We start from the raw sequence: 13,698 nt of genomic DNA on the forward strand, positions 1-13,698 counted from the left end.
TGATTTGATACTAACACTCTATTCGGATGGCTGTTACATATTGTTTAACTTATCACTCTATTCAAATAGGCGGTTACACAAAATGGAACTTTTCTTCATTAGATAAGGATGAATTTAAAGATACAACACAATAAAATTTAACAATCAAAACAAACGTTGTACTTAAACTAACAACACAATACAGTAGAATACTATCGGTAACAACCATCCAAACAAGCTGTAGTAAGCAACATTCTGTAAGAAATACTAGATAAAGGAATGCTTGAAAACTAAGCATAAGTGAGCGATGATGACTGCTACTTACTAAAGACGATCTTTGGAACCAACTGTTTTTGCTTTCCTCAATAAAAAAAGTTGTTACTAATACAACTCTATCGTATATTTTATCTGATACAACTTCGACACAGAGAGAATAAAAAAAATCATTTTAGTGAAAATCCACTATTGATTGCAAACAACAACTAATCAATCAATCCTCAAATAAATGATAATATTGCCCAAATAATTAAGGTTACTGTATTAAAATTATACTGGTAACATGTTAATATATCATTTGTCATCGTCACATAAATGTATTTCAAGATTTTATCAAATTAAATCAATCTTTACATGTAAAATGACTTTTATCAGTAAAAAACATATTTATATAAATTAACATATTTTGTAAATTTCATATCTCAATTATTACTATCTTTTATATTAAAATATACTTCAATGTTGAGTTGGTCTATATTCTATACACACTAATTATAGATTGAGATCAAATATTTAACTAGTTGAATATCATGTATTTCAATATGAATAAATATAATTTTAAATAAGTAATAAATTATTGACATATAAAACTCTGAAAAAAATATAATAATTTAGACGTAATCCTGCAAAGGGAAAAAATCCCCCAAAAAATAAAATAAAATAACAGCTCATGCTGCATGGAATTGTTGTACTTGGTGCACATCTTCTTGTACATTAATCCGTTTATTTTTCCATTCGGAGGCTGCTTGTGAGTCTACTTCAATTTTTTCGGTGCTCTCTCTCTCTCTCTCTCTCATCACTTTAACAATGTCTTTCAGAATCAAAGGGGTAATTATTATTAATATTTATTATTTGGAAATTTGATTTCTTTGATAGATCTGATTTTCCTTTGCATGCTTAAATTACTTATCTGTTTTTATTTTCTGATTTTTTTTGCTTTTAGTACAAAATTTGCTTAGTTTGATTTGATTTAGTTATATTTTGCTAAGATCTTAGTGGTAAAATGTAAAATTTTAACTGATTTTTGTACTGAATGTGTGCTGATTTTGCTTCAAGTTCAGTATTTTTTTTTTTAAAACTGTTTTCGGAGTTGTAATTTTGTTTTGAATTTTCTGAAAGTTGGTTTTCAATTTTTTTTTCAAGTTTAGCATGAATCATATGAGTAAATAAAGCAGTTGGTGGTAATGCTTGTCAAGAAGAGAAAATTTAGCATAGGTTATCAATAAAATAAAATAAAATAAATGTGTATCTTGTACGAGGTAGGGGTAAGGTCTGCATACACTTTATCCTGTCCAGACCAGTGGCGGAGCCACCTTTGCCCTAGGAGGGGGTTAATCCGAATGATGAACCCCCTTCGACGGTAAATTATACTACTGTTTTTATACTATTTTTATATGGTTAAAAATATATTTTATGCATATATAGTAGATGTTGAACCCCCTTCGATTATTTTGTATATATACTTCTGACCCCCTCAATGAAAATCCTGGCCACTGCTCCAGACCCCAGATTACATTGAGGATGTTTGTTGTTGTTGCATGTATTTCTCTTTCATTTTATTTATCTATCATGATTTGATTACGTTTGGTTTGAGTTGAGGGTATATCGAAAACAGTCTTTTTGCCTCACAAAGGTAGGAGGAGTAAGGATTCGACCCTCTTTAGACTCCACTTGTGGGATTACACTTGGTATATTATTGTTTTATGTATGTATTTCTCTCTCATTTTTAGCATAATGTGTTTTGGTTGCGAGTTCCTTTGAGTTGGAGAAATTTAGTGGTGGTAATGCTTGTATAACCTTCGCTTTTATCTCGGTCTAGCGGCAAGATTGAGGCTTTATCACAAATAATTTGAAGTTGAGAAACTATTGTGGATTCAAGTTTTGAAAAAGTTGGGCAAACTTGTTTTATCGATGTTTTTGCCTTTTATTTTGGTGGGTATAAGAGGGGTGGTGATTAGAGATCTATTTAGTCACGAGTAGTTGGTATTGGAAGTGCATATTTAGAAACTTTATACTTTTATTTTCTTCAATTGACTTCTTGAGCAGTGGCGGAACAAGGATTTTCACTAAGGGGGTTCAAAATATGAAGAAGTGAACACATAAAGAAGCTAAAGGGGTTCAACATCTACTATATATACATAAAAAATAATTTTCATTGTGTATTAACAGTGTAATTTTCTGTTGAAAGGGGTTTGGGATGAACCCCATCGGCCTTACTCCGCCCCTGCTTTTGAGGGATTTTGATGAAAAGAAGTTCAGTGGAAAGCTAGTCTGCTGTCTTTCTTTTCTCAGTTCCCTAACCAGCAAACTATGAGATTGTAAAAGGAGAATTGACTCGTACAGCCTCTTACTAGCAGCCGTGTTAGCATTTGCTTGATTATCTAGCATTTGCATGTGGGAAAGTATTTCTTGGGTCTGGTGTTTGGATATATTGTACAATTTTCATTCTATCATTGCTTGTGGTTCTCTTTGGAGCAAGTTTTTGAATCTCTGTTCTGTTTCTAGGCAAATGCGCCCTCTGGCATGGGGGTTGCTGATCAAAGCAAAGCTACATATATGGAACTGCAAAGGAAGAAAGTGCATCGATATGTGATATTTAAGATTGATGAGAAGAAAAATGAGGTTGTGGTTGAGAAAACTGGATGTCCAGCTGAGAGCTATGATGATTTCACTGCTGCTCTTCCTGAGAATGACTGTCGATATGCAGTATACGATTATGATTTCGTGACACCTGATAACTGCCAAAAGAGCAAGATTTTCTTCTTTGCCTGGTATGTTATAATTTCATCCAGAACTTGCATAACCGAGTTTTTATCAAAGACAGGTGTGTGCACTTTATATAGGAAATTGTACCAGTTTTTAGACCCTGTGATTATTGCTGGCGCTATTCAACAGTCCGTGTATGTTGTTGTAAAAAGAATTAACGAAAACAGGTGGGGTGTGTTGGGTTGCTGTTTTATCATAGCTTCAATCTTTATGTGCAAGGGCCATTTTGCTCTCATTTATGAATGGTGGTTCTAATTTATTTACGATGCTGTCTAGTTACTTCAATGATTTTCACAGAGCAGGCTCCTTTAAATTTAAGAGCACCAAGCAGCAGTGTCAAATCAATTGAGTGAGTGGTTCGAGAACAATATGGAAAAGTTGATAATTTAGTCTTTCTCCTTTATGGAATATGACTAGCCCACGTCGTTGTGAATTGCAGTTGTGATGGTAACATATTTGTAAGGGAGTGTCTGTGAAGGCTGAAACAGTCGAGTTAACCGTAGAGAGAGCACGAGGTGAGGAAACCATTTGTGTTTTTGTTTACGGGGCTTAGGTTTGAATGAAGGGTGTTTTGGAAAAGTACAGTTGTACAATTGTAGTGGTCAGTTACTTGAGGTACATGCAAAGCGACTGTCAGTGTCTTGAGAAAATGTTCTAGTACTGAGAATATCCATATGAGTAAGACTTACATGCACATATTGTGAAAAGGTGGAAAACTGACTGGCAAAGGAATAGCTGATGCGTATGACGAATCAAATCCGTGTAGAGAATACTTCGCAATCAAGAAAAATCAAGGCAAAAAAGATTTGAGTTGGATGCAGGTTCTTTAAGAAGATTCATATTACTATTAACTAGTTTGTGTTGGTTCTGCCTAGCTTATCATTATTACACAATTGTCTTCAGCGCTTAGTTAGGTATGTATCGCTCTTTCTGTCATCAAACTTAAAGACCCTGCAGATTATATGTAGAAGTTTTAGGAGGATGAAGAAAATTGAAGGGAAGTCTTCTGTATGAAAATGTTGTTTTCTGTATTTTCACTTTGGGCTAATTCGTCTTTTTCAGGTCTCCTTCTGTTTCCCGAATCCGATCGAAGATGCTGTATGCCACATCTAAGGACAGGTTCAGGAGGGAGCTGGAAGGCATACACTATGAGATTCAGGCTACTGATCCTACTGAAGTAGAACTTGAAGTTCTCAAAGAACGCGCTTACTGATTGAAACTTCCTACCATGAAACAACCATTCATAATGTTTCTGTATAATCGCGTCTTACAAGGCTCGATTTACTTAACTATGACATAAATAACTCGACGCTTGGGTTGCTGATTACCAGACTCGTGATAGCGATATCATGTTTTCTGGCTATGAGTTCTCTCATTCTCATGATGCTTCCCAGTCGAGAAACGAGTATGGTTATGTAATTTGAATGATTCAAGTATCAACTATAGTAAGGCTAAGCAATATATGTAATGTGTTACTCTATTAGTATCTGATCGATGATGCTTGTTTTTCGTCTGATAACTAACATAATTATCTTGTTAATATGTTTAGGGGATGCTTAAATAGATCTTTTATTGAAACAACTGTGCTTTTTTGGTCACTACAAGCAATGTACTAGTAAGATTCATCATGAATTGACTAGTTTTTCGTTTATCCAGTACACTACAAGTCCTTTTTTACGAGATTTCAGACAAATTATGTTTTACAAACATAGGTGAAGCTGATCAATTCAAAAGTTATTTATGATGAATTCTTACCCTATTAAATAAACAATGGGAATGGCAAATGCTTGTCTAGGTGAGCTTGCTATAATCAGTCTACCAAGTTTGTATGAAGAAATTGGTAAATATATATTAAGTCCTAATTTAACGTGTTCAGTGTAATTCTGCAAAATAGGGTGTGAGAAAGAGTACAATGTACACATTTTATCTTTACCTCGGAGGTAGAAAAGTTGTTTTAATACACCTTTCGACTCAAGAAAAACAAACCAAAGCAGTCCAGAAGAAAATAATGAATCTAAAAGCATAATGAGGTAATATTACGGACGACATGTTTACGGAAACAGTTCGTTAAATTTAAAGTTTGGGAGATCCTAAGCAAAATAAAAATCCCACATAGTAGCCGAGGAGAGGCCAACAAAGCTTTACCATGTTCCTTTCTACCACTATAGACCAATAACACACACAAATTCTTATAAATTTACTAAATTTCTCAATATAAATATATAATTTGTACAAAAGTTATTGGTTCTGGATCCACCCCTTGCTGTTGGGCCAAATTAATTTGCTATTGGAACTTACATGGCTATGGTGAAAATATTATAAATTGAGGGCTAAATAACTAACTTCCAAAATAAAATTATGTTTGGTATTTGATTTCCAATTTCTTCCCATCTGTCAACAGTTCAATCTTATCAATTCATTTAGTTTAAGGCTAAATCATCCGCAGAGATCTAAAGTTATATTTTCACTTAGATATTTTAAGTCAGTCTTGTCTATTTTAACCGTAGTTTCATATACAAAATATCCAATTTTTACAAAAAATTCGCAGAAGTGTAGCACCCCAAGAGATATGATATATAGAGTTTATCTTAATGCAAGTATTAATGATTACTTTCATGGTTTGAACTCGTGGCATATAAATCACATAAAAATAATGTTATCGAATCTCAAAGATTCCCCTTACAAGTCTGAAGTAAAATTTTAAAAGCGGAGACAGACCATGATCCTAGATACTATTGTTAGAGTTTGTGACCCGAATTTTGTTGATCCGGTCTTGAAAAATTCGCGGTGTGATCCATATTTGAGATTTTTTATATGTTTTTGGGCTTAGAATTTATTTATACGCACGTATTATATAAGTCCTTGTATTCCTCTCCATTATAATAAATTTTCTCCTCCTCCGTCCGTAATTTTTTCCGTCAAAATCTGTGTGTTATTCTTATTTTCTTTTGTTTGTGGTATTGCTTATTCCTGTCCGTTCAATAACAACTATAATTAGTATGAAATCAAGTCCTTTTAAGTTTTTATGATTTTGAATACTACTATGTGATTAGCAAGATACCTAATACAAACCAAACTAAACTTAAACCAAATAGGAAAGAACAATCAAGAAATCCAAATTACTGTTACGGGTCTTCATTATAGAAAACTGTTATTGCTGGCTTGATGGTCCTACAGATTATACATTTTTTAAGGATTTATTATATTATTCTTCATACAGAGCTGCTATTGGACTTTGTCTTAAAGCCACTCCACTTGATCACATGGAGTCTAATCTTCTACTTAAAAATATATAAATTTGTTTTTTTCTTTTCTTAATTATTATAGAGAATGTCTTGCGATTTTTTATTAAGTCTTCATCAAGAATTAATACAAGCAAAAAGGTTAGATATTATCTTACTCTTAATGAGATAACAAAATAGTACGGAACAGAAAACCTATTATGTATGGGTTTAACTGTAAAAATAAACTTGCAAATGCCAAATCTTAAATAAATTTAATTTTTCTGTAACTTTAAATTATTCTCCAAACACGAAAAATGAAAAATTAGAATCAAATATGTATTCCTCATGTAATACTCTAATGCATAGGAGTTTAAGGAATAATTTCTCATGGGTGGCCATGAGAATCCAACAAAAAGAACTTTTGTAGATACTCATCTACACTTTGTGAGTTTAAAGAAAAAAAAAAAAAAGAAAAGAGATCTCGATGCACAAAATATTCAACGCTATTAGATAGTTTGGAGAAGGGCTACACCTGAGAGAATGTAACGTAGTCCGCGTATTCTAATAGAAGTATTAGTGACTTCTTTTGCTGTTCGATCTCGCGGTATATAAATCACACGAAGATAACTTTACCATTGCTCAAAGTAGGAAATGAAATTTGAAAAAAGGCCACCTAGAAAGTGGACATGAATCATGATGTAGCAAGATAGTACTATAATTAGTATGAAATCAAATCCTAAAGGTTTGTATAATGTTGAATACTAATATGTATTTTAGCAAGATACTACCTAACACAAAATAAATTACTAAAATTTAAACTAAAAAGGAAAGAACAATCAGACAAATCCAAGTTACTGTTAATCTTATGTTATTTTATTAATTTTTTCATTTTCAGTAATTGGTATGGTGGTCCTGCAGATAAATTTCTTTAGGATTATTCTTCTTCTAGAGAGAGCTGCTATTGGACTTGTGTTTTGCGGCCAATTCCACTTGATCACATGAAGTCTGATCTTTTACTTACTATCTTTTCCTTTTTTCCATCTTAGCAGATTTTGATATCCCATGTGGGATGTTCTCATTAGTTTTTACTTGTTTTTTTTGTCTTATCTGATCTTTCTGTCTTGGTTAGACCAATCTTTTGGTGCTAAATTTTAGTTGTAAATCTATTATTAATCCCTTATTGGTCCTCTTCTGACATTTTCTTGTGGAATTATTGGTGTTTGTGAGATTGATCTTGTTTTTTTGAGTGTTAGTACTGGTTTCTTTACTGTGTGATTTTGCACTAAGTATGATGAGAAAGTGGACTGAATTTTGATCAAGATTGGATTTTTATGATATTCTGAGATTTGGGTTGAAGAGCTGAAGTGAAGATATTTGTTGGGGATTGTTTGGATTTGTCCAATTTTGTGGGAATCTTGGTTTCTTGACTTTACTTGGGGTTTGAAAAAAATATGATTTTTACCAAGTATGCTAGTTTTCTTGGGGATATGATTAGAAATTGGACTGAATTTGGAGCAAAGATGGGATTTTTATGATATTTTGAGGTTTGTGTTGAAGAGCTAAAGTGAAGATATTTGTTGGTGATTGTTTGGATTTAGCCATCTTCTTTTCATAAAGCAAATCGACTTCGATTCTTGAATAATCACCACTTCTGCTTTTTGTGAGATTCTTGGTTTCTTGAGTATTAGTACTGGTTGACTTTTAATTGGGTTTTGGCAAAATATGGTATTTCTCAAAATTTGCTAGTTTTCTTGGGAATATGATGAGAAGTTGGACTGAATTTTGAGCAAAGATGGGATTTTTATGAAATTGTGAGATTTGGGGTGAAGAGCCAAACTGAAGATATTTGTTAGGGATTGTTTGGTTTCGTTCAAATTTTGTGTGATCTGTGAAAACTGAAAAGTTGGAAATGGAGAGTAATTCCAAGACAATTGTGTGGTTTAGGAGGGATTTGAGGATTGAGGATAATCCAGCTTTAGCTGCTGCTGCAAGAAGTGGAAGTGTTTTACCAGTATTTATATGGTGTCCTAAGGAAGAAGGGCAATTTTACCCTGGTAGAGTTTCAAGATGGTGGTTGAAGCAATCTCTAATTCACTTGGAACAGTCTTTGAAATCCCTTGGGGCTGAACTTGTACTGATCAAAGCTCAAAGTACACTTTCTGCTCTCACGGAGTGTGTCGAAGCTGTTGGAGCAACAAAAGTTGTGTATAATCATCTATATGGTGAGTATTTACTTTCCTTTGGCTTTTGCAGTTAGAGTTACCGTTATTGAATTTATGGAGAAAGTGTCATGTTGTTGATAATTTGTATTGTGAGCTGATGTGATGGATCTAGGTTTCCTAATAAACAAGCTCCAATTAGCTTTGTTTGTTGTTCTTGTTAGCGTGATAGAATATGAAAGACTATAAACCGAGGAGTTAATGGTAAAAAACTATAAACCGAGGAGTTAATGGTAAAAAACACACCTTAAGTGTATCGGATTTTCGAGTTTCATATTTGAACTATTAGGTGTGTGAGTTTCCGAGTTTTCTACCTGAACTATCACCAATTATTTATCAAAACACACCTCAACCATAGTTGTTCCCTTTTTCTAAATGAAATATAACCATCGTTCATGTAAGATAAAGGAAACAATTGATGGTTGAGGTATGTTACAGTTCAGGTATGAAACTTGTATGTTTTTGACCTTTTACTCTAAACAGAGGGTCGATGCAAAGCACACTCTACGCTTTAAAATTTCAAATTTCATATTGAATACAAAAAGGATGGAGCTGAAATCTTCCCAATCAAAATGTTTGACAGTCTTAACATTTTTAGCTGCAATGGCAGATTAAATTGGGCGATGCACGGATTATCTTAGGTGCAAACTCTGAATACATGTAAGATGCTGAAGGAAATATTTTCAACAAGAAAAGGACGATGAATTGTTGTACAATTTCAGTCTTAAAAGTGGCACCTTAGGTTGCTGAATATTATGTTCGGTTTCTGAATGAAAGTAGTGAACTCCGGGAAAGAGCTAACTACCAAGAGATGCAACACAAAATTTGCTGTAGAGAAATTAATTAGTACTAATATAGTGGTGAGGCTTATATGTCAAGAATCTAGTCATCGCTGAACTTTTTAGACTACGATTAGTAAGTTAAAATCCTATAACTAAATTGGTGCTTATGTTGGATGACCACTATAAAGTGAAAGTGCCTTTTGTTGCGCGGATTAAATACCTGTTTTCTTTTGCTTCACTTTGCTGTTTCTCTACTTTGCTATAAATGGAGGTTACACGACATAAAAAGGTAACATTATCACCAACAGTAAGAATCCAAATGAACAAAAATGACTGTTGATAAAAGTTTTGTGCACTTAACTTGTACACTGTTCTCTTGAAATCTGATTGGTGTACGAAAATGGTCTAGAGTTCCTGACTGAGTGTAAACAGGCCCATACAGGGTCCAAACAGACCTTCAAATTTTGTTTGTGTTCCAGTAGTACTATAGGCTTCCTTTTGAAAGCGAAGACAGTCAACATTGTTTTACCTTTGACCTCAACGCACTGAAATCACATGGATGCGATTCTAACTCAACATTTGAAGGCTTAAGAAATGTGGAGGTGCTTCTAATTTGCAATTCTAATGATTTCCCTCTAACTAGCTGGAGCTGTAGAACTGTAGAAGCATCATTCAAATTCAAAGGAGGATGGACGAGTTGAATGAATATCTAGGACTCTAAATGATCTGATATGTTCAATTTGCAAGCACTTGATTTCTGGTATCATTATTGATAGGTCTTATCTTTGCTATAACGTGCGTTGCATCTTTTAGATTTAATAGGGTTGTACAAAGTTCACTTGGTATTCAACCAAACAGACGTAAAATCATTTGGAGTTATTGCATAACTTGCAGAAGCTTTCGAAATGAACTCCCAGAAGGCCAAACAGTACTCGAATATTTGAGTTCCATGTGCTCGCATATCTGATTCTAAGGAAATATTTACATGATCAATTTTCTATTTGATTTAGATCCTGTTTCACTTGTTCGTGACCACAACATCAAGCAAAAGCTGGGGGAACTAGGCCTATCTGTTCAGAGCTACAACGGGGACTTATTGAATGAACCATGGGAGGTTTACGATGATGATGGAAAAGTTTTTACAACGTTTGATGCATACTGGGAGAAGTCTCTGCGTATGCAAAACGAACCTGTTTCACACCTTCCTCCTTGGAGATTAACTCAAGTTGCAGGTATGTCTGAAAATTAGTTAATCTCATTCTTCTTGAACATTTGGAAACACACTCTCGGTACATTCAATTTTCGCCATCTCTTGGATGTTTTACATTAAGGGTGTGTTCAGTACAAGGAAAAATTTCTTGGAAAACAAGTTGGTTACTTACTGATATTTTAATGTTCAGTAAATAAGCAAGAAAATGTTATCCCAAGAACATTTATGAGTAATCTAGCGAAACACGAGATGGGAGAGTGTGGTTCTGGGGTGGTGGTGATGGGGATTGGTAGCGTTATGATGAATTTGGAATGTACTTATGGAACTTGTTTTTCCTGCTTGCATCAGGAAACTCATTTTTCTCATTTTTAAGGAACTTGTTTTCCTCGAGAAATATTTTTTTTAAAACATTTTGATCAACTGAACATTGAAAAATTGGACAACTTTTTCTAGAAGATGTTTTCCTCCGTTCCAAACACACCTTAACATGATGAATATTGTTAATATGGGCATTGACTAATGCTTACTATTTCTCAAATGCTTTATATTTTAAATATGCATTATGTCACGTACCTATAGTAAACCTGATAATTTTCATTTCCCTCGTTGGCAGGATCGGTTAAAATGTGTTCATTCGAAGAATTGGGACTGGAAAATGAGTCAGAAAAATCTAGTAACGCATTACTAGGGAAAGGATGGGCACCAGGTTGGAGCAACGCAGACAAGGCCTTAACCGAATTTGTAGAGAACAATCTACTTGGATACTCAAAGGATCGGCTGAGAGTCGGGGGAAACTCTACATCCCTTTTGTCTCCTTATCTTCACTTTGGAGAATTAAGTGTGAGGAAAGTTTTCCACAGCGTGCGAATGAAGCAGATACTTTGGACCAAAGAAGGGAACTCTGTTGGAGAAAAAAGTGCTAGTATTTACCTTAGAGCTATTGGGCTTCGAGAGTATTCCCGCTATATCTGTTTTAATTTCCCATTTACTCATGAAAGATCATTACTGAACAACCTGAGGTTTTTCCCTTGGAATGCTGATCAGACCCATTTTAAGGCTTGGCGACAAGGCCGGACTGGTTACCCATTAGTAGATGCAGGAATGAGAGAGCTTTGGGCTACTGGATGGGTTCATAATAAAATAAGAGTGATTGTGTCAAGTTTCTTTGTGAAGTTCTTACTTCTGCCATGGCAATGGGGGATGAAATACTTTTGGGATACACTCTTGGACGCGGATTTAGAAAGTGATATTATTGGTTGGCAGTATATCTCTGGTAGCTTGCCAGATGGTCATGAACTCGAGCGCCTAGATAACCCAGAGGTATGCCAAATTTATGCTCATGTGACATTTGTCTATCAATGCCAATATATTTTTGATGGAACAGTATATGATGTTTCTAGAAGGGGAACCTCGGAGCAACGGTTATGTTGTCTCTATGTGACCTATAGGTCATGAGTGAGAGCCGTGGAAGCAGCTGCTAATGCTTGCATTAGAGTAGGCTGTCTACATCACACCTTTTGGGTGCTTTGTGCACCAGTGGCCTAATCACAATAAAAGTTATGGGTTCAGCAGAACCAGTAGCTTTGGCTCAAACCTTATATTTGTATTAAGAAATTCAGTTAACATGTATAAATAATGTATCCCGAGCATATAAAGAAAAAGGAGTTACGGTTCAACTCATAACGTCATGGATTCACTTCTATCAAGAGACTGCACGATCATGCCAAACTCAAGAAAACATATTTTTTTCCTTTTTTCAATTAGAGATTTTCAACTCTTTTTAGGAAGGCCTTTTATCAATAGCAGTGTCCGCTTATTTAGTTTCATGAACTCTTCATGCAGTTTCAAGGATTCAACTATGATCCGGAGGGAGAATATGTGAGGCATTGGCTACCTGAGCTAGCAAGAATGCCAGCTGAGTGGATCCATCATCCTTGGGATGCACCATTTAATGTGCTCAAAGCTGCAGGGGTGGAACTCGGTATCAATTATCCAAACCCCTTAATTGATGTAGATGTTGCAAGGGATCGTCTAATGCAAGCTATATTTATCATGCGAGAAAAAGAAGCAGCTGCGAATGCCTCAGATGCACATGGAACCGTTGAAGTTGTTTTTGATAACTCTGAAAATGTTGGAGATTCATCAGCCAATCCAAAGGACGGCGTTGTAAAGGGAAAGGTGCCTTGTCCGAGCAGTTCATCTTATGATCAGAGGGTGCCATCCATGCAAACTGCGTGCACGCATAAAAAGAGACCAAAGCCGGAAGAAGAAACAAAGAAGCCTAACGACAACAAGCTTAGCTACAAGAACGAAAGCAAAATATCAAACATTGATGGCGACTTGTGCTCTACTGCAGAATCCTCTTCTATGAAAAAGCAGATGACTGTCAGCAGAAACTCATTTTCTGTACCTCGAGCAATTACCATATCTCATGACAGAAAATCTTTCGAGGAAGAAGCATCATCTCAAAAGGAAGAAGAAACTGAAACAGAAGTCAATTCGTGCAAAACTGGTAAGACAGAGCTATAGCTCGATGATTGATCCCTCGCCATCTCCAATCAGCTGTCTCTTCCGAAAATGTTCAATTTTGGAGACAGATAGTACGATCAGCGTATGCAGTGGAATGGCGATATGCTGTTGAACTATTTCTTCGTGTATATAACTACCTCTTAATCGCTAGTAAGGTTGTAGTTTGTTTGACATAGTACGCGATAGAACTCATCCGAAGCAGCTAAGATTCATGGTTGAATCTCTACTTTGTTTAGTAACATATATAGACCATGCCTATGTAATCTTGAATATGGAATTTGTCTTGTATTTTCATAGTCATAAAAGATGAAAGAGGTCATCTAGTTTTGAGAAATTGTCAACTCATCAGTATGAAGTGCTTGTGTATTCTCATAATTCACAGAATTTTAACAAGTCATGTAGGCTACGGGTTCGGTCGAACTGAATTGCTTTGATGGAAACGTTGTCTTTGACATCAAAATTCATTTAACACGTACAAATTATTAATTTAGAACTTAATGACGTAAAAAAAAAAGTATCCAGAACTCATAAATTTCAAATTCTGGCTTTGCTTGAGCGTCTTAAGGGTTCAACCTAGAAATTAAGGTTTCCATATCAAGCAAGCAACGGTAAGTCTATTTTCAAACTTGATTGTCTCCAAATAATTTTTGTTTCTTTATTTTCGCAAAAGGAAATTGTTGTTTTCTACATTGAAGCATGTTTTTTTTTTTTTT

General features: G+C 34.8%; 2 protein-coding genes across 2 annotated transcripts; both read left to right on the top strand.

The window, feature by feature from the left end:
- The first annotated feature begins 856 nt into the window (after positions 1–856).
- On the top strand, positions 857–4,540 carry LOC107864178 (actin-depolymerizing factor). The gene is made up of 3 exons (XM_016710468.2): positions 857–1,083; positions 2,761–3,026; positions 4,084–4,540. Exons 1-3 carry the CDS (start codon positions 1,063–1,065, stop codon positions 4,232–4,234), a joined length of 438 nt encoding a protein of 145 aa, XP_016565954.1. The 5' UTR covers positions 857–1,062; the 3' UTR covers positions 4,235–4,540.
- Positions 4,541–6,887: 2,347 nt separating this feature from the next.
- LOC107864177 (cryptochrome-1) lies at positions 6,888–13,319 on the top strand. The gene is made up of 4 exons (XM_047409094.1): positions 6,888–8,467; positions 10,257–10,478; positions 11,070–11,776; positions 12,299–13,319. Exons 1-4 carry the CDS (start codon positions 8,155–8,157, stop codon positions 12,983–12,985), a joined length of 1,929 nt encoding a protein of 642 aa, XP_047265050.1. The 5' UTR covers positions 6,888–8,154; the 3' UTR covers positions 12,986–13,319.
- The last annotated feature ends 379 nt before the right edge of the window (positions 13,320–13,698 follow it).

The sequence above is a fragment of the Capsicum annuum genome, chromosome 3 (assembly GCF_002878395.1).
Source record: "Capsicum annuum cultivar UCD-10X-F1 chromosome 3, UCD10Xv1.1, whole genome shotgun sequence".
In the NCBI taxonomy this organism is placed as follows: domain Eukaryota; kingdom Viridiplantae; phylum Streptophyta; class Magnoliopsida; order Solanales; family Solanaceae; genus Capsicum; species Capsicum annuum.

Coding starts and splice junctions, on each gene's coding strand:
- LOC107864178 (XM_016710468.2), top strand. CDS start 1,063: ATGTCTTTCAGAATCAAAGGG. Junction 1,084..2,760: donor TGTCTTTCAGAATCAAAGGG/GTAATTATTATT, acceptor TTCTGTTTCTAG/GCAAATGCGCCCTCTGGCAT. Junction 3,027..4,083: donor AAGATTTTCTTCTTTGCCTG/GTATGTTATAAT, acceptor CGTCTTTTTCAG/GTCTCCTTCTGTTTCCCGAA.
- LOC107864177 (XM_047409094.1), top strand. CDS start 8,155: ATGGAGAGTAATTCCAAGACAATTGTGTGGTTTAGGAGGGATTTGAGG. Junction 8,468..10,256: donor TGTGTATAATCATCTATATG/GTGAGTATTTAC, acceptor TATTTGATTTAG/ATCCTGTTTCACTTGTTCGT. Junction 11,777..12,298: donor AGCGCCTAGATAACCCAGAG/GTATGCCAAATT, acceptor CTCTTCATGCAG/TTTCAAGGATTCAACTATGA.